This window comes from Ovis canadensis, chromosome 19 (assembly GCF_042477335.2).
Source record: "Ovis canadensis isolate MfBH-ARS-UI-01 breed Bighorn chromosome 19, ARS-UI_OviCan_v2, whole genome shotgun sequence".
NCBI classification, from domain to species: domain Eukaryota; kingdom Metazoa; phylum Chordata; class Mammalia; order Artiodactyla; family Bovidae; genus Ovis; species Ovis canadensis.
The window spans coordinates 66510204-66534278 of record NC_091263.1 but is presented as its reverse complement, the minus strand read 5'-3'; the positions used below and the strand labels follow the sequence as shown (position 1 = coordinate 66534278).

Below are 24075 nucleotides of genomic sequence, written 5' to 3'. Positions count from 1 at the left end.
GAAATGGCTGGCTTTCCAATGTGTTGGAATGCTTTGTCTTAACCTCTGGGGAGGTGGTTTTGGGTATACGTGGAAATAAAACAAGTTTCCCTTCCAGTGGCTTATTTTACCAAGTTGTGTAAGTAGATACAGGAATTTCCATGTACATTTGTGTGATGAACTGGGTATCACGCAAGAGTAGGAGGTGGTGTGGCAGTTGGACTTGGAAGGCTGGTGGGGGGATCGGGGTGGTGGCTTTGCTGCGCAGAGAAAGCGGAGGAGCTTGCAGGCTGTGTTAGGGGTGGTTAAGGGCCTGGCCCAGCTGGCCTGGAGGTCTGTGTCGGGAATTCATGGATGTGAGACCAGGCTGTTGTGGGAGCCCCTGCTGCTCAGGGAGAGATTTCTCAGGGGCACGGACCTGGCCAGCTGGGGGCTGTGATTAATACTCAGACACGTCAGCTCTTACTTTCCTTGAATTGTTTTTAACTTTTTTTTGGTGGAGACTTAACATTTTCCTGGTTCCTAATTTCTTCCTCCTGTACCATGTCAGTCCAAACCCAAAAATCTCCTAGAAAAGAGGTTGCTCTGAGGGTGGGGTGGGGGAGGGGAGGTTGCTTTGCAGGACTTCTCTGGAGCTGCCGAGCAGGTCTGGGCCAGTTCTGGGGAGCGGGCCCTAGACTGAGCCTTCCATGTCCCTCTGTAGAGCCTGGGACTGGTGGACCGGAACAACGAGCCGCTCACCCACGCCATGTATAACTTGGCCTCCTTGCGAGAGCTGGGTGAGACCCAGCGCCGGCCATGTACCATCCAGGTGCCTGAGCCCATCCTCCGCAAGATTGAGACTTTCCTGAACCATGTAAGAGAATCCCCATGTTCCCCCTCACTTGCCCACAGCCTCCACCTGCAGTAGGCGAAAGTGACCCCCTGCTTCCCCACTGGGGTGGAGCCTGGGAGCACCCTGGCCCCGAGCCGTCTAGTCTTGCCCACAAATGTCCCGGGGTAGTCAGGGATTGAGTCCTGCTCAGCGGATTGGACCACAGCCTCTGGTCGAGGTGTGAATCGTGGAGGGACTGGCTGTGGGTAAAGGAGGAAGTATTCCTCTTCATCATATCTTCCTCTCCTATCCCCCAGTACCCCGTGGAGAGTTCGTGGATCTCCTCAGAGCTCCGGCTGCAGGGTGAGGACATCCTGCCCTTGGGCAAGGACTCGGGGCCCCTGAGTGACCCCATCACAGGCAAGCCCTACGTGCCGCTGTCAGAAGCAGAGGAGCTGCGTCTGAGCCAGAGTCTGCTGGAGCTGTGGCGGCGGCGAGGGCCGGTCTGGCAGGAGGCACCCCAGCTCCCCGTGGACCCTCATCGGGACACCATCCTCAATGCCATCGAGCAGCACCCAGTGGTGGTCATTGCTGGGGACACGGGCTGTGGGAAGACCACGCGCATCCCCCAGCTGCTGCTGGAGCGCTACGTAACCGAGGGCCGCGGTGCGCGCTGCAACGTGATCATCACCCAGCCACGCCGCATCTCGGCCGTGTCTGTGGCACAGCGGGTCAGCCACGAACTGGGCCCTTCCCTGCGCCGGAACGTAGGCTTCCAGGTGCGGTTGGAAAGCAAGCCTCCGGCCCGAGGAGGGGCCCTGCTGTTCTGCACAGTGGGCATCCTGCTGCGGAAGCTGCAGAGCAACCCCAGCCTGGAGGGCGTGAGCCACGTGGTCGTGGACGAGGTGCACGAGCGAGACGTGAACACGGACTTCCTGCTGATCCTGCTCAAGGGCCTGCAGCGGCTCAACCCGGCTCTGCGCCTGGTGCTTATGAGCGCCACCGGCGACAACGAGCGTTTCTCCCGCTACTTTGGTGGCTGCCCTGTCATCAAGGTCCCCGGCTTCATGTACCCCGTCAAGGAGCACTACCTGGAGGACATCCTGGCCAAGCTGGGCAAGCACCAGTACCCACACCGGCACCGGCACCACGAGGTGAGGGGTACGCCCGCCCCATCCCGCTGCGGCTCCTGGCCTGTCCTTCCGGACTCCCCTCCTTCCCTGCTAGAAATGGCAAGGATCGGGCCTGCCTGACAAGGGTGTGGTGAGGGTTGGAGGTGAGGTGTCATGTGCCTTGGCCTCACCGAGTCGTGGTGGCCGTGTCCCATGCACGACCCCTGGCCCCGGGACTGTGACTGGCCTCTCTTCCCACCGCAGTCTGAGGATGAATGCGCTCTCGATTTGGACCTCGTGACTGATCTGGTTCTGCACATCGACGCCCGCGGGGAACCAGGTGGGTGCTTTCTTCCGTCCCCCAGGCCCACCCTGCCCTCCATCTGCCAGGAGCCACTGGCTCATGCCTGCAGGGCCCCTTTACAGGTGGGATCCTCTGCTTCCTGCCGGGCTGGCAGGAGATCAAAGGAGTCCAGCAACGCCTCCAGGAGGCCCTGGGCATGCACGAGAGCAAGTACCTCATCCTGCCAGGTAAGAGCATGTCGGCGAGGACAGTGGCCCCTACACCAGGCCTGCCCTCTGTCCCAGGGACTGACTCGCCTCGGTGGGCTCAGGGTCTTGGGTTTGTCACCAGGCCACACTACTTTTTACTGGGTTGGTGACCTCTACTGGGCATACTACTAATCTGGACTACAGTTTCATCAAAATAGGGTCAAAATTCTTGCCCACCCGTTTATGGGGAGGATTTGACGGAGGTGGTATGTGCCCATGACCAGTGTGTTCTCACTGCCACCAGTGCACTCCAACATCCCGATGATGGACCAGAAGGCCATATTCCAGCAGCCTCCCATTGGGGTACGCAAGATCGTCTTGGCCACCAACATCGCCGAGACGTCCATCACGATCAATGACATCGTGCATGTGGTAGACAGCGGTCTGCACAAGGAGGAGCGCTACGACCTGAAGACCAAGGTGGTAGCCCTCCCGCGGCCTGGCGCCAGCCCAGGTCTACCCCGGGCCTGTGTGTCTGGAAAGGGCCTCGCTCGTGGGGTCTCAGTGTCCTTGCGGGAGGGCCATCGACGGGTCGAGTGGACTGAGGGCCAGGCCTGGGGGAGCGTGGAGGAAGGGCTCTGGCGTGCGTGTGGCTGCTCACGGGCCCCCCTCCCCCAGGTTTCCTGCCTGGAGACCGTGTGGGTGTCACGAGCCAATGTGATCCAGCGCCGGGGCCGGGCGGGCCGCTGCCAGTCTGGCTTTGCCTACCACCTCTTCCCGCGGAGCCGGCTAGAGAAGATGGCCCCTTTCCAAGTACCGGAGATCCTGCGTACACCCCTGGAGAACCTGGTTTTGCAGGCCAAGATCCACATGCCAGAGAAGACGGTGCGGCAGGGGTGGGCGGGGGGGCCTGGGAGCGCACAGACGGGGTGCAGGCTGACAGAGGCTCTGCCTCGTTCACGCTGTAGGCAGTGGAGTTCCTCTCCAAGGCCGTAGACAGTCCAAACATCAAGGCGGTGGACGAGGCCGTGATCCTGCTCCAGGAGATTGGTGAGTGGGGCACGGCTGGGCCAGGCTGCCGAGTGGCTCTCGAGGGCGGGACTGACCGCTGAGCTTGCAGGGGTTCTGGACCAGCGGGAGTACCTGACCACCCTGGGGCAGCGCCTGGCCCACATCTCCACCGACCCACGGCTGGCCAAGGCCATCGTGCTGGCCGCCATCTTCCGTTGCCTGCACCCGCTGTTGGTGGTCGTTTCGTGCCTCACCCGGGACCCCTTCAGCAGCAGCCTGCAGAACCGGGCGGAGGTGGACAAGGTCAGACGCGGTGCCTGCACGTGGCCCTCCTCTTCCCCCTTCCGGCCCTCCGCTGCCTTCTGTCCCAAGGTGGCCGCCTGTGGCCCCTGCCCTGTGACCCCGGCACCCTCCCCCCTCCCAGGTGAAAGCACTGTTGAGCCACGACAGTGGCAGTGACCACCTGGCCTTCGTGCGGGCGGTGTCCGGCTGGGAGGAGGTGCTGCGCTGGCAGGATCGCAGCTCCCGTGAGAACTACCTGGAGGAGAACCTGCTCTACGCACCCAGCCTGCGTTTCATCCACGGTCAGCGGGCCCCATGCTGCCCTGAGCCCCCTGCCCCTCCCACTTGCACTGGGCCAGTGTGGTGAGCGGTAGGCTTACCCCGACTTTGCCTCCCCAGGACTCATCAAGCAGTTCTCAGAGAACATCTACGAGGCTTTCCTGGTTGGGAAGCCCTCGGACTGCACCCTGGCCTCTGCCCAGTGCAACGAGTACAGTGAGGAGGAGGAGCTGGTGAAGGGGGTGCTGATGGCGGGTCTCTACCCCAACCTCATCCAGGTGCTGCCTCGGGCTGCGGGCACCAGGCCACGGTTTCTTTCTATCTTGGCTCCTTGCTCAGCCCACCCACCTTTTCCCTTCATCCCTGCAGGTGAGGCAGGGCAAGGTGACCCGGCAGGGCAAGTTCAAGCCCAACAGTGTCACATACAGGACCAAATCCGGCAACATCTTGCTGCACAAGTCGACCATTAACAGGTGGGGACTGTCAGGTAGAGTGGGGCAGCAGGGGTGGCTCAGGAGGGGGCCTCACCCAGCCCTTTGTTCCCAGGGAGGCCACCCGGCTGCGGAGCCGATGGCTGACGTACTTCATGGCTGTCAAATCCAACGGCAGCGTCTTCGTCCGGGACTCCTCCCAGGTGCACCCGCTAGCTGTGCTGCTGCTGACCGACGGGGACGTCCACATCCGTGGTGGGTACCTGCACCCCTCTCTGCGCCCCTGGCTGCCCTGCCTCCCTGGGCCTGGCCTCACCCGGGCTCCTGGCACCTTTTCCTTCCTCTAGATGATGGGCGCCGGGCCACCATTTCCCTGAGCGACAGTGACCTGCTGCGGCTGGAGGGTGACTCGCGCACCGTGCGGCTGCTGCGGGAGCTGCGCCGGGCCCTGGGCCGCATGGTGGAGCGGAGCCTGCGCAGCGAGCTGGCGGCACTGCCAGCCTGCGTGCAGGAGGAGCACGGGCAGCTGCTCGCCCTGCTGGCGGAGCTGCTGCGCGGGCCCTGCGGCAGCTTTGATGTGCGCAAGACCGCTGACGACTGAGCCCCGTCTCTGCTGGGGCCATGTACAGAATGAAAATGTTTATTTAAAATAAAGTTCTATTTATCCCTTGTGAGCATCGCTATCCGCGAGGCTCCTCTCTCAGGGAGGACCTCCGCGCCCTGGGCTGGGGGCCATGCTCCCCAAACCACGAGAAGTGTGAAGGCTCAGAAGGGAGGGACCCAAGGTCTTAGAAGAAGGGGCTTAAAACCCACACCTCAGGAGCTTAGACCAGCCTGGTCTGCACTGTCCTTGCAGGTATGGCAGGGCCCACCGTGTGCGTCCGCATTCAGTGGCTGCCACCTCCCAGCGCAGGCGGGTGGGGTAGGGAATAGCTCCATAAGCAACCAAGGCTCGTGGAGATCCTACCCCTCGGTCACAGCCATAGGCTCACAGAGGAGGTGGTGAGGTGAAGACCACAAGGCATACACCGGTCCCTTGATGCAGAGGGACAGCGACGGGATGGGCCACAAGCTGGAGGGGTAGAGACCAGGACGCACAGAAGACAGGGCCTACGTGTTTGGGACATAAGAGCTTTATTTACTCTGGAAATCGTTACAACAGAATCACAGATTGACATGAGGAATGGCTGAGCCATAAGCAAATGGGGAAGCACAGAAACGTCCCTGCCCCGATGGCTGCAGAGCAGAGCACGCAGGGCCTCTGGGCCCACCTGTCGGGGCAGCCTTAGCTGCTCTGGCTGGTGGGACCCATCAAGGCAACTGTGACCAGACCACCCTTCAGAACACTAACCACTCCAGCGCCCCCTCAAGGGCCCTCCACGGGGGTCACCTCTCCCACCCCTGCTTTTGGCCAAAGGAGTAAAGACCCAGAGCTTGCCCACCTCAGCGTCAACATGTCACTGCCACCTGCCTCCCACTGTCCTCCCAGTTCCCTCACCCCTTTCTGCAGACAAAGCATGGACACTGTGATGTCCCTGGCGCTACTGAAGCACCCTGGACGGCCTCTGGCTCTGGAAGTACTTTTTCCACAAGATCCCTGCAATTTCTACCCCTGGTGCTTGGGGAGTTGAGGATGTGGTATCAAACCTCTCTGGAGAAAATGCTACCTCAGAAACGGGGAGAACCTTCCCAGCCCAGACACCCTCCCTCTATACAGACATCAAATCTGCATGAAGCCTAGTTCGAGGGCCCCCCCCCCCACCTTCTCAGCGCCAGGGGATGCCCGAGGAGGAGGTGGGAGGGTAAGGGGCCAAGTCTGCACTGCAGAAAACACTCTTCAGAGGAGAAGCCTTGGAGACTCCCAGGCCATTTGACTACAAACTGTTACATTTTAATCCTTTATTAGAAACCATGCAAACTTTAATACAAAAAAATACAAGTGCAATAAGAATCTTCATGTCAATATAATCCCCAGGGCTAATCATTGCAGCCATCCCAAGACCAGGCCTAACTGGGACACGCTTCCTCAGGCTGGGCTCGCCTCGCCTCTCCCCACCTCCAGTCAGGCTACAAGGGAGCCTGGATGGCCCACTGCATGTCCTTGTTTCTAAATTTCCAACCTTGATTCCCCACTATCCACACACGTGCTGGACACATCGGGCTCCCCGGCAGTGTCCTAGGCTGCAGGCTTGGAGGAATTTGACCTCCGTGGCCCTCTCCAGTCCCAATTTTATGTCTTCCACCAGATCCCAGGGAATGAGACAAACAGATGCCAAAACCAGCCTCTTGGTTAGAAAAGCAGCATACACACAAAATGCCAGAACCACCAGTCCACACTGACCAGCCCCTAGCGGTCCCTGCCTGCTCTCCAGCCCACAGCCCCCACACCACGCCTGCCCTGCCCACACCATCTCCGGGGCTGGGGCCCTGAGCTGCCCAAGCCAGGGCAGCTCCTGACACCTGACCCCCCGGCTGGAGGCTTCAGAATCTCCCCTCCCTGTTTCCTTTAACACCTACTGAGGACTTTCATTTAGACATGGCTTCAACCTGCAAAACTACTCCACTGGTTTTTAGGTTATTAAAAAAGAAAACAAAGTGTGACAGCAGCTAGGCAGGTATGGGGAGGAGTGGGGACAGGCAACGCTGCCTCTGACTAACGGGGAGGGCAGCAAGTGGTGCCTGGTACCACCTGCACGGTGGGCACCATCGTAGGGTCAAAGGAAGAGGCCGTGGCTTAGCAGGCTCCAGGGGATGCAGTTATAACAGCAGCCGCCACGTGGACGTCTGCTTCCACTCTTCCCTCTGGAAGGACCAGCGAGGAGGGAGGGTATGTCAGTTTCTCTTGGGTTTGGTCCAAAAAACCCAAACAAAATGAAGAGGATTGCTGGGATCCAGCTCGCCCCTACACCCCAGGTCTCAGGAGATCCCAAACTTATTCTTCCCCACCCCATTTTCCACCCAACCTTCTCCGTGGAGCAGTGGTGCGAAGTGGTGAGGATGCAAGCCAAGCAGGGAGCTGGGCCTGGGGCAGGAAGTGGAAGGAACGTGGGTGTGGGGGCAACTGCTGCTGCCCTGGGCAAGCGAGGGAGGGAAGGAGGGAGGGAGGGGTCGCCTAGAGGGCTGCCCGGGGCCCAAGCCACAGGCTGGGGGGCAGCCTGGGGCGGGAAGCTAGGGGCCTGGCTGCCTGAGCTGGGGCCGCCAGGGAAGTGAGGGCGGGCGGGAGACAATGTCGGCCCCGTGATCGGTGCGGGCCCTGGCGTTTGCCCGGAACGTCAGCCTGTAGGTCTCAATCTGCAGTGACACGGGAGGAGGGAAGGGAGAGGGTAACAGGGGAGACAAGAGGGGGGACATGGGGGACGGAAGACGAGACCAGAATGTCATCATTAGATGCCTGGAAAATAAAAGGTTGCTTCGTTAAAATTCAGGCCACTCTCCAGTCAGAAAACAAAGGAGTTTCAATGTGCAGCCAGTGGCAGGGCCCCTGGCTGGCCCTCAGGCCAAGCCCAGCCACTTACTTGTCTCCTGGATCTGGCTGTCCAAGGTCTGGGCCTCCCTTTGGTCACCACCCCCTGCCAGGGCGGCGTGGCCACTGAGGCCACTGGCTGAAGTGGGGGCGCCAGCTTCAGGCGCTGCCTCAGGGAGGGCCGGCTCCTCCCCAGCAGGGGGGCCTGGACACGGAGGGGCCTCGCTGCCACCGCCCTCAGTCTACAAATGAAACAGTGGGGAAGACAGTGCAGGGTCAGTCGGGGAGGGAGTGGGATGGTGATGGTGGTGGGTTCCACACACTGCCCCCACCCCACTGCCTCGACGGCCTAACGTGCAGCGCATCTGGGAGTCGAGCCCAGGCACTCCCCACCCCTACCCCAACCCAACAGGCCAAATCCTGGTTTGAATGGCCCAATGCTCGGCAAGAACCCAGGCGTGGGCTCTGGGGCAGGAAGCGGGTGCAACCTGGCTAGGGACACACTCCAGGAGCCTCCTCTGGGCAGCCTCACGAAGCCTCTGACATGACAGCCCAGCTCTTTAACAAGGCTGATGCCAGATCAAAACAACTATGACAGCAGGTTGTTAGCAAAAAAAACCCCAAGGAATGATCTCAAGTTGCAGGTCAGGGCTTGGCTAGGGAGCTCTGGGAGCTGGACCCATTCCCGTGGGGTGCAGGCCACCACCTCGGACCTGAGGGACCCCACAGACTCCCTGCCTGGCTAATCACTGTTCACTCACCCCTGACACAGGCCTGTTCTGTGCTGGGCACCCTTTCAGGGCCTGGGACAAAAAGGAGCCAGGGAAGTGTCCAAGAGACTACAGGGGCCGGGAGAGCTTCAGGGTAGAGTAAGGACTGTGGGGACCATGGATATCCAGTGTGAATCAAGAGCAGAAGAGAGTGGGCTTTAGGGGTGGGGGGTGGGGCCCAGGGCACTGGGTGAGCTGGTACGCCTGTGCCACAAATGCCCAGAGGTGACAACGGAAGGCTCCAGGGTGGTCCTTGCTTAGAAGAGTGAAAGATATGGCCTCCGTGCTAGAAAAATAGTTCCAGAAGTGGTTAAAAGATTAAAAAAAAAAGGGAGATGATGTGAATAAAGAAAAGACTGGTGGTCAGAAAGGCCCAGGAAGTGAGCCCTGGTCTGCACGTGCTTGTCACGTGGCTGGGACCACACTGAAGTTAGTGCCCCAGGGAGGGCGACCAGAGAATGGCCCCTCATGAGGTGTGGAGCACGACCCCAGAGTCTGTGATAGAGCCAGGGTCCCCAGCAGTCACGGGAGCCGGTCGGGGCTTGAACTGGAGCACAGAGGGCGACCAGGACAAAGCTGGGATGGAGCTTGCGAGGGGTGGTCGGACACTGGAGGAAGGCCCACAGCGCCGCTCACATCCCCGCTTCCTCACCCATTTCCCCGAGGCAGCGCAGCCACCCTCAGGCTTGGAAGCCTTCAAGACGTTGCCCTTACGTATCCCCTGCCTGATGACATGGAACATGGACAGAATCTCTGGCAGACAAAGGGTCTCACAGTACTGTGGAAGGAGGGGAGGGAAGAGAGGGGAGGAAGGCAGGAGAGGCCCAGCCAGGATAGCAAGCCGAGCACTCTCCAGGGCCTGGCAGTACAGGCCTGAGGAGGTGGATGTCGGGCCTGCCGCCACAGGCAGCTGAAAACACGCCACCCCGTTCGCAGGCCCGGAAGGAAGCCTGACACAGAGCACCACACTGCCCTCTCGCGAGGGGCTGCGAGAACTGCACTCCACTGACCCCTGGCCTCAGTGGGGCCTGCACATCAGCTCTGCTCCTCTGAAAACGGCCGAGATGGGCTCACAAAGGCAGCCCATGGCTCTCAGGAGAAGGTTCCGTCTCCAGCTGGACAGATGAGAGCTGACTGGGCTGGGGCCTCTTCACCTCTCCTGCCTCACTCAGGACGGATGACTGACGATGGGAACAGTAATGAAGTGGGTGAAACATGACTCCTGAAGTGACTGAGGGGCGGTGACAGGCGCCCATGGGCTGGGACCAGACTCCAGATGCACAAGCCCACCCCTCACCTCCAGCCCCGTCAGGACCCAAGCACTACCTTCACGGCACCTCCTGCAGGCAGGTGGCCCACGTTATCGAGGGATCCCACCTTTGCCTGGGCCTTTTCTTTGAAGTTCAGCTTCTGACTTTCGATCTTGACATCTCCTCCACCTGGAACCAAAAAGAAATGGGTCATTATGGGTGACAGAAAAATACCCCTACAGGCAGAGCCAGGAGGCTGGCCAAGGACTGGGCTGCACCCAGGAGACAAACAGGGAAGATGTAATCTGCTCCTGGTGGCCCCGAGGACGGGGGTGGAGGCACAGCGCACCCATCTGTCATAACAGGGCTCCTCTTCTCCAGGTCAGGCAGAGCCACTTTCATCACACAGCCAGAGAGAAGGAAAGTTACCCTACCACCACCGTGCGTGCCCTGCCGCAGCCCCAGGAGAGCCTTGGAAGGAGCCAAGATGCACGCCTGCCTCGGGGTCACTTGGCGGAGTGACATCCCCCTCTGACAGCAGTATGGGAGTCCAGCCCGCTTTCAGCCTCATGGACACCCTACTGGTCAGGGTCAGGATCCTGGAATCCTCAATTTCTACCTGCCAGCACAGATACTGGAGGAGAGGAGTGACCAGCAAGACAGGATGGGCATATGGTTTGGGTAAACAGTTTACCCAATCTGTCGTGAAAAGAAGAGAAGGTGAGAGGTGGGAGCGGAGGGAAGGCAATCTGTACGCGGGCAACATTTGCAGCTCAGCCAGAGTGCGGCCATGGAAGCAAGGGCCAGAGAGCTCTCACGCCACCCAGACTCTCAGCTGGGCTTTCCCCTGAGCCTTCGTTACTCTCCCATCTCCTCTCTGCTCATGTCAGCTAGCCTCCTGCCCAATTCTCCCGGTATCCGACCCACTGGACTTCTGGCCCCTGTAAAAGCTGGACCGCAAGTCACTCAGTGTCACTAGGGAAGAAGTTACCTCGGAAGGGAGGGTTTTCTAGATAGAATGGAAAACTGAAGGTGAGCTGTCAGCCAGTGTGTCTGCTACTGCAGATGCGGTTCTGCCCCACGTCTGCTGCAGACTCTTGACCAGGACACACGAGACTCCGGGTACAGCCAGAACGCAGGCCCTGCCCAGACAACATGCCAGCTGCCACAGGTTTTTGCAGGGGCACCAGGCCTGTGCTGCTGGAAGGAAAGTCTGGACTGCTGTGGCAGCAAGATCCAAGTCCATGGGCCGAGGCAGCATTGCTGAATGGCTTCCTGTCCCTTGTAGAAACTGTGGTTGATGCTTCACTGCTTGGAAATATTCTCTGCTCCTGCATCTGACAGGCAAGGCCTGGCCACCATTTTCCAAAGCTCCTTCAGCCCCAGCTCCTGAACATGCATCAGGGAGGCTGAGAAGGGTCTCAGCTGGTAGAGCACCTCTACCACAGGCCTAGGTCAACAGTGCTGTGGACACAGTGGGGCCTCAAGACTCTGCCCGTGCAAAAGGCAGCCTTTACAAACTGTTCCTCCTCCAACGAAGAGGTTAGTGCCCATAAAGCCCCTCCCTGACAGGGGCTGAGGACTATGCTGTTTTCACTGCTGTGCCCTGGGTGTGGGTGGCTCTAGGAGCCTTAATAAAAAGGACAGAGGCGCAGGGGTGAAACCTGGGATGAGGGAGGCACCACTCACCAGGCTTGTGCTTGATGTTAGCCTTTGACCCACACTTGGAGGAGACCTTAGAGATGTCTACCTTCTTGTTCTGAATCTGAACCTGAGGAGAAAAACACACACACAAAAGCGATTCACTCAGAGAGAGGGGTACTGTCAGGTTCAAACCCAAGCACTCTTTATGGTCCAAAGTCCAGCTTAGAGGCCGCCTTTTCCAAAGCCTTCCCGTGTCTCCCCTCGCTCCATCTCCTCTCCATGCTGTCTCTTGTAGGGGCGTCAGCTCTATACTAACTGCTTCGTGTGCTCAATCATCATTTACAGAGTACCTCCTACTATCAAAACGGCAGCCTCTGCTTCAGCTCAACAGGAGCGTGGGGAAGTGCACTCTTCCCAGTCACAGGTCTGGCAGCTGCTAAAGCAGGCCACCACATGTCCTCAGCAACTGTGGCAGGCTCATCTTGCACCATACCCGAGATGACCTGTGAGGGGTCAACAGAGGTCACTCGCCATGGCCAGGCTCTTGCCAGGATGTGGAGCCCACACAGCTCTTGACCGTGTTCCAAATGTGAAGCCTAGTCCTCAGTGAAAGAACAGTTGATGAGGGCAAGTTTTCCGTTATAGATGCATTCCAGCCAACAAATGAAGAAGGGATGGGAGAATTCCAGTTTCAACACAGTGCACCTTTGCTGAACTCAGGGTTTTGGGCAAGAACAGCCACCAGCATCAGGAAGGGAGAGACGAAGAGAAGAGTGAGACATTATGTGCCTCCTGAGAGAAACACCACCACTGCCTATGAACGTCCTGCAAAAATGTGGGGGTAAAAGAAAGAACCAAGCCTGAATTAATCTGAAGAAAAATGTGGGACTAAGGAATATCTTAAGTGAAACCATGGGGATATCCTCAGTAGAACTCAAAGTCTAGGACAAGCCATTCAGTTTTACTCATGAAAAGTGTTACCATGAAGAAAGAGAAATGAACCAGGAGCTTGTGCAGCAAGAGGCATCTAAGGTTACAAGGGGGCAAATCAACCAACCACAACCTATGCACCTTACTTGTGTCCTGATTAAGCAAACTTGTTTAACATGTTATGGGTTTTATACTATACATATGTATATTAGAGTTATCTGTTACAGTTATATGTTGGGATATTTGCAGATAAAAGATATAACTAGAACTGGCTTCAGAATAATGGAGATAAACATACATAGATAAGACTGGCCACAAAAATAATAAATGCTGAGTAAAAAAGGACATCCAATTCACTTTGCCATTTTTTTCCTAATTTTGTATATGTTTGAAAATGTCTACAATTAAAAGTTTTAAAAAGCTTAATTGCTTCTTACTAAGTTAAAAGCCACTGAGACGAGGCTGGTACATCGAGGAACCACGTGCTGCTGTTTCTCATGCTGGCCCCAAGGCCCCACCCAGGGATGCCCAGTGGCCAGCACAAGCCCATCCATGACCACCCAGCATCCACACAGTTCCTCCTGTTACCCGCTCGCACAATCTGCCCCTGGGGCAGCACAGGTGTCAATACTGCTAATGAAGTGACCCTGCCAACAAGTCTCAGAAACCACTGACATACACACCCCTCCTCACGAGGGTGAAATGGAACTAAATTGCTGCAAAATTTAAACTCTGATCATCTGCAGAAGTAGCTGTGATGTTCTCGCTCAATGGCCTTTTGGTTCTCAAAAGGGGGCATGTTTGTGTGTACATGGGGGCTTGTGTAGCTCCAAGCCACTCATCTGTGTCGTAACCCCAGAATTTCTCTCTGGGCAGAAAGAGGGCTTTTGGCGGGTCAGGGTTACATGCGTATGGCTGGTGGCTACCCTTCTCCCACGCAGGTATGACCGTGGTGGCTTTACGGAGGGGCTGATGGAAGGCGCAACAGTAACTTAGTCTGGGCTGTTTACCCTCATCTTCCCACCTGGAAACATCTCCACAGGCAGTTTCCTAAAGCTCTGCTGTTTAAGGAAGCCTCCTAAAATGAAACACTTGAAAAAAATGCATTCCCTGGCCAAAATAATCCTGTTTGAAGTCATGTGCAGGCAGTGTGGGAAGACCATAGTAGGTGAGAGATAAATGAGGACTATTTCCAGAGCTCTGACATATACCACACAACATATACTAACACATTTCTATTTCACACATACATACACACACACAAACAACCCAATTCCCTCACTGTTCACATTCTGTTTTTGCATCTAGGCCAAAAGCCTGAGAGGAAAAGCTAGAGCCGGTGCCCACTGGGCCCCTCACAGGCTGGATCTTTATCACCTTATCTAGGTGCTGCCTTTACACCTTACCTATCTCAATCTTCCCACACCAGCATGGCCAGTGTCTGGCCAACTTCCAAGTTAGCCCAGCACCGTCCACCTGAGTGCCAAACCATGCCAGGAACAGCCAGCGGTGGGGAGATGCCCAGGAAGGACATGAAGCAGGGGAGTCATGTAGGAGGAAAAAACAGGTGCTCTATGTTTGCACCATCACAGCAGAACTGTGCGGCGGGGGCCTCTGTAACCCATGGGCAGGATGGCATGACCACTGAGACGGCAGAGGATGGAGCCTAACAATGAAGAGGGTAAGCAGAGTGGGACTTAATTCAGGTCACAGCGGCAAGGAGAAGGAACTGAATGAACAAGGGAGACCAGGACAGGCAGCTCTCCTCCGGGAATGGGAGCGAAGCAAGGGGAGCGGCCATGAGGGCAGAGCCCGCCCGCTGCGGTCTGCCACAGGGGCGTGGAAAACGCACAGGGCCTTCTCCACGTGCTGGACGGCAATGGTGGCCAGCGCAGTCCCTCCCAGGAGCGCCCTCTGAGCTCTAGATACGTGTGTCCCCAACACAGACCCTAAGGGTGGCACAGAGCAGCACCATGACAGACAGGATATCTGAATGGGACAGGGAGGGAGAGGAAAATAAAAGGGAACTGGAGGAGAAAGGGGTAGAAAAGGGCAGCAGTGAGGGAAGGAGAGCAGAAAGAAGAGAGGGAGGAGGCGGCAGAGAGAGGAGGAGAAAGAGGAAGCAGGAAAAAGAGAGCAGACCCATGAAAATGAAGGGAAGGCCCAGGAGACGGAGAGGGCCTGGCCACGAACTGCCTGCTCTAGACCAGCAAGGGCTCCAGGACGGGCTCTGGAGGAGTCCTGATGTCTGTCTCCAGGTCAGAACCAATGCATCCCCGGGGCCGACCTGAGACAGACGGCGGGCCAGCTGCTGACCGCATCCCTCAGACCAGGTCTCTGACAGCAAGGCCTCCCACCCACAGGGACGAAAAGATGCCAAGTGGGTGTCACTGAGCTGTCACTCAGGGGCTCACCAGGGACACCCAGTCTGAACTCATGTGAGCATCAGGGTCTCCCCGAATCCATTCACCCACCAGTGAGGGGGTGGCCCTCTCCCCAGTGCGCCCCATGGGGGGCTTGGCCTCAGACACCAGTGGCCCCGAGCGCATACTTACATTACCACCTCCAGGGACATGCTTAATATTGTCCTTGGAACCACACTTGGACTGAATATGGCTGTAGCTCACTTTTTTGGAGACTATCTGGACCTGGAGTGTTAGAGAACAGAAAAAAAAAAAAAAAAAACAACACAAAGGGAGAGGGCTGGTTAGAACCGACGTGGGGCAGGCAGTGAGTCCACACGTGACCATGACGAGCGGCAGATGGTGCTGTTAAAGCCCTACCTCCAGCGGAACAGCTGTGGAAAAGCGCAGGGCAAGGGGCGGGAAGGAGCAGGAAAGAGTGAAAACACGAACAAACAACACAAAGACAGCAGATGTCGCCAGAGTGCTACACGGACATCCTCACCACTCCCGGGGCCAGCTGCTGTCCACAGGGTCCAGACAGCAGTGGCCTCAATCCCCATCCACCACAGCCCACCCGCATCTGTTTTCTCCCCGAGGCTCCTCTCCGCAAGAGTCCTGCTCATCTGGACCCATCCTCACCCAAGGACGGCACTTCCCTGAAATCTAGGGTCTGGAATCGCTGCAGAAAGACCTGCTCTGGGAAAGCAAAGGCTGCACGGAGAAGCCTGGGGCAGCTGGCTCACAACTCAGATCTGATGCTGCCAGGAAGAAGGACAGCAGAGGTTGCGGGACCTGCAATGCAGGGCCCTGGGCACCAGGGGGCACCACCACAGCCACTGCTACACGACCACGGTGAGCCCGTTTCTCTCAGGGCTGAAGAAAGGATGCTGCAATTGCAGTTAAGCTCTGGTCTTTTTCGATGCCAGGGTAAAACCTCTCCCACGGTCCTCCAGATGCCCAACCTTCTGTGTCCTGTGAGTTTCACGTGCAAAGGGACCAGGTTCTGGGCAGGGCTGCAGTGAGGCACAACTGGAGGGCACGCCCACTGCTGTACACGAACGCTCCACTTGAACAGAGCAACATGAAGGCCCAGGCTCCAAGTGGGACAAAGAATTCTTTTTGAGGCTTCTCAAGAAGGAACAGTTGCCAGCTTCCTTCCTTTCCTTCCTTAGAGCCCATCCCAAGTGACGCAGCCCCTAAACTGGAGAGTTCTCCACAAAGTAGAGAAATCTACCCTGAGATACTCCAACTGCTTCTTGCCTTCTTAACAACATCAGTGATAAAACCACTTTCCTAATGAACCGGGTCTGAACCAGAGGCCTGTTCAGGACCTCTGGGAGGCCCCGGGAACCATGGCACAGCATTCCACGCCTGCCAACCACATAGAGTCCTTGGCCTGAACCCTCCCATCCTGGTCCCTCAGGGCTGGAACTCAGGCTTCTCTGGCAGCCCCTGACCACCCATCTGCCACAGAGAAGGGCAGAAGGTTCCCAGGGCAAGAGGAGGGTCCTGGCTCCAGGGTGTGGAGGCAAGGGGAAAGAACCTAGCACCTCTACTCACCTCTGCTGTCCACGTAATGCTGCAATCCCTATGCCAAGTGTGTTTTCTACTGGGAAATGGGAATGAGCATGCTAACTTTCAGTTCAGAGGTCCTGGGGGAACCAGGGAAGCTAATTTCACACCCAGTGGTGTGGAGAGGGGCCTTCAGCTGAAATTGAAGCACGGGGCTCCGGGGTTCCTGGTGCTGGACGGTTGCCAGTGCCGTGTCTTACTGAGGAAGACGGTGGATGCTATGGGAGTAACAGGTAGGTTTCAGATCAAGGTCAGTGTGAAGGACGTGACTGAAAGTCTTTGCATCCATTTTATCCGCCTGAATAAATATCCCCTAAAGGGCTAATGGGCTCCCAGCTCTGTTAACTTTCAAGGTTATTAGAGAAAATTTTCTGATGCCTGAGTCATCAAACACAGAGGAGGGAACACGGGGAGGAGTAGAAACTAGTTAGGGATAGGAAAAAGGTGCAAAAGAAGGGAAAGTGACTCAGGCTGGAAGAAACAGTTGACCGTCTTTTACCTTCAAGAGGTAAAAGTCTAAATAAAACTCACTTTCCCCGTAGGCGGTTTCTGTGCATTGCCAATTGGGCCGGCTGCTTTAGTGACTGCGTTAGGTTCAGGCTTTCGAGCTGGAGCAGCTGCCTCTGTTTTTTTCTCTACTTTGGCCTGGATGGAGATAAAGGGAGGGCAAATTTCAAACCAAGAGGATAACAGCCCAAATGCTATGAAGGGAAGAAGGCTGAGGGGGACTTGAATCCAGGCCAGGCCACCATGCAGAAGCAGGTCACCCTTGCTCCTAGAAAGAAAACGACCATTTGCCAGGGCAGACCAAGCTGGAAGGAGAGGGGTTGCAAAACAGTCTTGAGATACAAGGAAGAGATCAAGACACCATTCGTGGAGAAGAGGCAGGAAGAAGGGATAAATATGAGTGTGTGCCACGGGTTTCAAATCACAGTCCACCCCTGCCCTGGGCCCCATGTTCTGATGCGCTCCAAGCAAGCTGCCGTGCTCACAGGAAGCCGGTGTTGATGATGGGAAGTGTCACACCCTCAGGTACGTTGGCACAGAAAATACTTTCATCACCAGACTGAGTTATTCAACTCCCCACCAAGACCTGTAGCAAGTTTTGCACCATGTACGCGTAAGAAGAGCACAGAAGTGGGGAAGGCCATCAACACACAGCGCAACACCTGGCTGTGTACGCCAGAGCTACACTCTTGGCACAAGCAACCCTTAGGCCCTCATCCCATCTTCCATAAACGTCCTCCAGCAGAACAAGGATTCTGTCTCATTTTGGACCCTCATCAATTTTTTCAGCAGCTCTGGACTGAAGCAATTTAAATGTCCTACTCTGAGTAGGGGGAGGCAGTGGCAGCGAGCGGTTTAAGCACTAGAGAATGATGCAGGCAATGAGGAGGTTACTGATCCAGAAACTGAGCCTGGACTCTTGCCACCACCTTTTCACACACAGAAGCCCCATGGTTGCTAACAGGTAAATAATTCTGGGGTGGACGCACTCAGAAAGTCCTTCAAGTGAAGAGCATGGTTCTCCACCATGACACTCTCCCACAGTCCTTTTGTTTAGGAAAGCCAGGGATAGAAGAAAGTCACCCTGGCCACAAGAGGACACTAGTCCTCGTCTAGACAGACTCTTCAGCCAAGACACAGCTCAGGGAACAAAGAGGCAGCCCATCTTCTGCCTAGCCTGCGCGAGGAGAAGGAACAGAATGGACCAGGTTCCTGCCCAATGTCTCTCACCTATGCAAGGCTCAGAGGCATTCTGTTTCGTAAATAAAGCAGAACCCTTTGCCTCCAAACAAAAATGTAAGCCCAAACCCCAATATGCAGACTAGGAGAGGAGAAGAGAAAGCCTGAGCGAAGCCCACTTGCATCCTCTTGCTGGGAGGTGGAGCCCAGGCTGAAACTCCCTGACCCTGAACCCACTGTCCTGACTGTCCCCTGCACGGTGGGGCCCCTTGGGCTGAGGCAAGAACATGCCCGGGAACAGTGCTTAGATGTGGCAGAGGATGAAGCAGGGGCCAGCATGCCAGGGACCCAAGCTCCCTGGACTCACCCGGCCTCCTCCAGGCTGGTGCTTGATGTTTTCGGTGGAGCCGACCTTGGAGCGGACATTTTTCAGATCAGGGGCAGAAGCATTGGGAGCCACGCGGCCCAGCCTCGGGGCAGAGGAGCTGGGCTTGGCTGCTGTGGGCTTCTTGTCCGCGGGAGGAGTCCCGGAGGGCCTGGGAGGCGTGGCTGTGGGCTTGGCTCTGCTGGGAGCCCCTGCTGGGGGTGCTGTCCCAGGGACAGCGGTGCTCTTCTTCACAGAACTTGTGGTGGTGCTCTTTGGGCGACTCAAGTCGGCTGCTCAGGGAGGAACAAGAAATAATACGTGTTCAGCGGAGAAGGCAAGGAAAACGTGGGGTTTAAATCTGGATTCCACAACGTGGGGAACGGATCTTACCTGGTGCAGACTTTGTAGCCATCTTCTTGATCTCTGCAGGTTTCCCCTCAGTCTTGACTGCTGCACAAATATACACTTTTTAATATCATGTTTAAACAAGATGACCCATGGAACAGTTCATCCTAAACTGAGATTATGCATTCGTTCAACAATGACTGAATCATTTGAGTCAGGGGCTGTGTTAGGCTTTGCGAACAGACTGGTAAATGAAACAGTCAAGTAGAGACTCGCCCAGATGGAGCGACCAAGGCCAGGCACTTAGTCATTTCTACGGTCTTGACAATGCTTCCACGTGGCCTTTCTTTAAATGGCCTGTTTCTTATTACAAAAGACCATGAACACAAAGTGTTGGGTACTGTGGAATTATGAAGAAAGGAACAGTAAATTCTACCTGGCAATTCATGAGAGTTCCCTTCACTCAGGATTCTTATGGATACACATAGCTGCTAACTTCACATGGAGATCGAGGCTCCACTTTTCAATGGGCCCGTGAAAGACTGGTTCCCAAGTCCTTCTATCTATCTACACAGCTGTCTGGAGCTGTCTGGGGTAAAGCCACTGGTTCCCATGGGAGGGACATTCAGTACTCACCAGTGGGCCTCTTGGGCAAGGGTGTGGACAGGTTCCTACTGGTTGACCCAGGTGAAGCAAGAGCCGCAGTTGCTGGGGCTTTGGGAACAGCCTGGGTGCTCTTGGAGCCAGGTTTGACAGCTGGGGCAGAGGCCGGCTTGGATGGAGAGACCCGCTTCTCAGGAATCTTTGCCTCTGCAACAGGCTGTCAAAAATGGGAAAGTGGCAATAAGAGCGGTAGGTCAGGAACAGCCCCAGGAAGTCATGCCAAAGGATGGTTCCATATAAGCAGATATCAGAAAACAAGAGAAGAGTGGGCTTGGAAGCTACTAATAGGAAATACGTGGCTCTAAGATCAAATCCTCTAGACAGCATGGGAAATGGCCATGTAGGGTGCCTTGTGATTGGAATCAGGAAACAGGGAGTCAAACCGCCTCAGCAACCTGAACCAGTGAGGACGGACAGCCCTAGAAATACACCACACTACAAACTATGTCTGCTTCAGGATCCACTGCATTAAATACTGATGCATTTAATGTAGCAATACTTAAATACCAGAAGGTAAACGAAATTATAAAAAATTACAAATGTTTAGTCCAATCCAGCTATTCTGTGGGCTAAGATGCACCCAGTGAATTCTGAACAGGATGGGGCAGCAGATGGAGACTGTATTGGCCAAATCAATCAGGTCAGAAGCCTAAGCTCCAGCCCCAGGCAGCCCCCGACTCACGTGTGCTCTTGGGCAAATCACTGAGCCTTTCTGGGCTTGATTCCCTCATCTGGACAAAGGAGGGCAGAACAGAGGATCACTAAGGATCAGCTCCATTAGGGACTGGAGGATGAGAATTCTGTAAGAGCACAGGGACAAGTGGGAAGGGGCAGGTGGAGGGGTGGGCCTGACAAGCAGAGGGCAAGAGGAGGCTCATGCCAGAGCTCTGACTGAATGCCAAAGGGAAAAGCCCCTCAGGCACAGACACAGGCATGTGGGCCACTCCAGCTCCTCTTCCATGGAGGCTGGGCACACTATCACTACCAAGAAAGGGAAGGAATCAATACAGGCTGGCGTCTACAGGAACACAAGATGGACAGACCTACCATGTTACTCAAGAGAGTAAGCCAAGCCAAAGACACAGTGGACCTGTCTCTTATACTCCAAGAGAAATGGCCATACAGAGGGCAGGATGTGGGCGGAGACAAGGACATTGCTTAAATGAAAAATCAGCTAAGGAGGTTCTCAGAAATTAAGGGTTGGCATTGATTTAGAGAAAATCTAACCCTACTGAGCATTGCTACAAATGAAGGGCCCAAGCATCATGTAAAGAACCTAAGGTTGGAATCAGGGAAATGGTTCAACTACCAGCTCTGTCTAGAAAAAGTCATGGGTTCTACGGAGGGGCACTCCTGCTCTATTTGCTCTAAAATGTTAAGGACTAAACCAGGAGCTTTCTGGCAGCTCTTTTCAATTTTCAATACAGTCAGTCAGAATAACTGAGTGGGGTCTTATATTTTGCTAGTAACAGTAACAATGATAAAATAATTTAGAAAAAGGCTACAAGGGATTGGACTCTCTGAAAGACATGACATTCTTCAGGCTGCTTTTGGCCTCAGCGAGCTGCAGAACTGGCCTGCTCGCAGAGTTACTCTCCTGATTTCCCAACTTTCATTTTCTCCTCTGCCAGACTGACAGATCTGAATAGTTTTATCCCCTTTGTTTCTGTAAATCTTTCTACCAAAATAAGGAAAAAACTAGATTTCACTAGGCTTTAGTTTTTATCCATCTCTCAAAATATCTAAACATCTATATCTTATCTAAAAGGTAAAGAGGAGTGTTGATAGAGGCCCTGAGCACAAGCCCTGGAGTTAGACCCAAGTTCAAATACAGGTTCCTCTGCTTACCTGCCCTTAACTAAGTTTTGAAATGAGAATGCTAATATCCATATCACGGGTTTCTGAGAGATTTACAGGAGGTAATGTCTATAAAGAAATCTGTACCGTATGCTCCATTTTTGTTATTGTTATAGAGTGAATTTCACCAGATGGATTTTACCCCTTCCTTCCCACGGCCTCTGTCTCCCTCAGGATTTGCTGCTAAGAAAGTGTCAGGGTGAAGCTGCTGCCACGGCTCCAGCCACTCTCCCTCTGCCCGCTCATTCAAATAAATTGTTTTCTAAAGATCAGGAAAAGCATTCAACTTGGTAAATAAGGATCAGAGAGTGTTCCGAGATTTTCTCATTCCTAGTCTATACTAGGATTTCTCAGTTTCTTGGCTGCAGTTTCAACCTAGCCTTCGATTCTTAGGTTCCACCAGTTTTATGTACTAGATTAAATTAAAAACACAATCATTTTAACATGGTAAGCTACTCCCCATCATGAATTTGAAGAGTAACATCAGGCTGACCTAAGGCCATTCTCAAAGAAAACAAGATGTTAAGAAAAGGCGCCACAGAGTCCACCCACCCTCTCTTCCCATACCAAACCTCTGAAGTTAAGGTTGTTCTGAACTGCCCAGTTTCTAAGCAGTAATGTGTGGGTGACCTGGAAAACTGAAAAACTTCAGAAGGAGCCCAGGAAGAAGAAGCCTAATGCCAGGTGCAAGTAAGTTATCATATGATGCTAGAATCTGCTGAGATAAGCTGGAAGAGCTAATCATAATCAGCTAATGGAGGAAATTCACTTCTGCAGGATGATTAAGAAGAAAGACAAAGAACTGAATCTGATTGAGAATCTGATGTCAGAATTATACCAAAAGTGAATATGTGATTGGCATGAGGAGTAGGGGAAACTGGTTAACAAGTATTGAAATAGATGAAGAGTACGGAGGAGCTGGGAGAAAGGAGGAGTGGAAGCAGAGGCAATATTGCCTCCAACCAGGGCAGAGAAAGGCACAAAGTGAAAAAGATGGCAGGGACTTCCCTGGTGGTCCAATGGTTAAGACCCTGCACTTCCGATACAAGACAAGCAAGTTTGACCTCTGGTCAGGGAACTAAGATCCCACAGGATGTGCAGTGGCCAAAAAAGGTTAAAAAAAGATGTAGAAAAGGCCTTCAAATGTCCTGGCTGCATCATGGGTGCCCAAAGTGATTTGAATCAACCTTTCCCATTTCCCTTTCCTTTCCCTAGCCCCCCAGCCTATTTCCATGTCTGGAAGCAACAGCGCCTAACTATCTGATGCTGGGAGGGGAGAACTTTTCCCTGGCACAGTGCTCGGGTGACTACTTACCTTGGGCTTCGTGTCTTTTGAAGGTAAGGTGGAAGGCCTGGCAGTGGCAGCAGCAGGGCGTTTGGGTGGGGCAGCTGGTACTGAGCCTGAAGCAAGGCTCATGGGTTTTTTATTCGACCCACCAAAGGTGGTGGGAGCTGTCTGCTTAGGGAGAGAAGTGGGCTGTGTTTTGGCTTTCGATGTTGAAGTCTTTGCAGGTTGAGTGGTGGCCAAAGGCTTTAAGTTGATTTGTTTTTGTTTTTTTTAAAGGGCAACATCAAACACACAGACAAGAATAAAAACAAATTAAAAAAAAAGTATAAATTGCACAATTCAAAGTAAAGCTATAAGCAATGAGGAAAGATGCAACTGAAAATTAGCATTCCTTTCTTCTGAGCTCAGTAAATAGTGGAAAGATGGCAGGATGAGCATAAAGAAAACTGGAAATTGTTTCTTAATGACAGTGTCACAAATTCCAGTAGTTGGACATCTCAAGATTTCAACTCAGTAATAACTTTAAACAATTAACTAACTTTTGAAGGCTGCAATAATTCTGTGAGGAAAGTCACCAGCAGGTGATTAAGCTATTTACTATCTGTAACTCTGTGATGTAATATCAACCACACTAAAATGAGCATTTATACTTTAGAGTAAGCGTCTAGAGCTATATTCCACCTTAAAAATCTGTGCTCCTTTTTCATGAAGAAACACTTCAGAATGGATTTCTGAATAATTCTGTAATTCCCTTTATTGGTGTTGTTAAAGGAAGCAGAAATATCTACAAAACAAATATTCACGATAATAGGGTCAAAAGCAGAGATTTAAGGGTTCGAGTTAGGCCACCATGATAAAATGGGAATATAAAATATTTTCTAAGTATGTTTGAACTTGAAGAAGGAGAACACATTATTAGCTCAGAAAAAAGTAATTTCACTTGCATAATCCAAACAATAATAGCAGAAGGTAGTTTTAAACAATTACAGCAGTAGAAGACAGCCCACCCTTCTTGCACTTACCTTTGTTTTCTTCTCTGGGCTTGGTGGGAGCTCCTTGTTTGGAGGGGCGGTGATGTCATTTCCAGACACGCTTCCGGCAGGTTGTCCTTCTTCTGGCTTGGCTATTCCTAAAGGGGGGAAAGTTATGCTAAACAAATGTTTTTAACACTCATTGCGAAGAGGCAAGTCTTTGCAGTGACACACCACTAACTAGCACTCCATCCTGAGAAAATCCCCCAGAACTGTGCTGCTGCAAGTGGACAAGACTCCCCAGTTTCCCTCACTGTGACTAAGGGCAGTTTTAGATTCCAGCCTGTCCCTGTGGAGAAGCAACCTAACTAGGATTTGCACAAATGATCAATGGAAGGAAATGGCCCTTGAAGTTTGGTTTCCCTTCCCTGGAGACTGGCAAAGGCGTTCTGTCACCCTACCAC

General features: G+C 54.2%; 2 protein-coding genes across 69 annotated transcripts in view; one reads left to right on the top strand and one right to left on the bottom strand.

Moving 5' to 3' along the window:
- DHX30 (DExH-box helicase 30) overlaps positions 1-5074 on the top strand; it is a 29087-nt gene extending 24013 nt beyond the window's left edge. For all 27 annotated transcript variants that reach the window (XM_069561556.1, XM_069561547.1, XM_069561550.1 and 24 more), the window contains 13 exons: positions 683-835; positions 1111-1947; positions 2170-2245; positions 2332-2436; positions 2702-2877; positions 3076-3282; positions 3366-3447; positions 3518-3711; positions 3833-3992; positions 4090-4247; positions 4339-4442; positions 4516-4655; positions 4748-5074. In XM_069561556.1, the coding sequence (XP_069417657.1) occupies positions 683-835; positions 1111-1947; positions 2170-2245; positions 2332-2436; positions 2702-2877; positions 3076-3282; positions 3366-3447; positions 3518-3711; positions 3833-3992; positions 4090-4247; positions 4339-4442; positions 4516-4655; positions 4748-5001 (2646 nt within the window). In that variant the 3' untranslated portion in view covers positions 5002-5074. The remainder of the gene's footprint in view (positions 1-682; positions 836-1110; positions 1948-2169; positions 2246-2331; positions 2437-2701; positions 2878-3075; positions 3283-3365; positions 3448-3517; positions 3712-3832; positions 3993-4089; positions 4248-4338; positions 4443-4515; positions 4656-4747) is intronic.
- A 443-nt stretch (positions 5075-5517) lies between these two features.
- Positions 5518-24075, bottom strand: part of MAP4 (microtubule associated protein 4) — a 157793-nt gene continuing 139235 nt past the window's right edge. For 7 of the 42 annotated variants that reach the window (XM_069561500.1, XM_069561520.1, XM_069561505.1 and 4 more), the window contains 11 exons: positions 23663-23769; positions 22668-22883; positions 19469-19652; positions 18878-18937; positions 18488-18777; positions 16966-17079; positions 15013-15105; positions 11573-11654; positions 9960-10072; positions 7916-8105; positions 5518-7791 (listed from right to left, as the gene is read on the bottom strand). In XM_069561500.1, coding sequence (XP_069417601.1) covers positions 7784-7791; positions 7916-8105; positions 9960-10072; positions 11573-11654; positions 15013-15105; positions 16966-17079; positions 18488-18777; positions 18878-18937; positions 19469-19652; positions 22668-22883; positions 23663-23769 — 1457 coding nt within the window. In that variant the 3' untranslated portion in view covers positions 5518-7783. Of the gene's footprint in view, positions 8106-9959; positions 10073-11572; positions 11655-15012; positions 15106-16965; positions 17080-18487; positions 18778-18877; positions 18938-19468; positions 19653-22667; positions 22884-23662; positions 23770-24075 lie in introns of all 42 variants that reach the window. The other 35 variants (XM_069561511.1, XM_069561532.1, XM_069561540.1 and 32 more) reach the window with 16 other exon arrangements.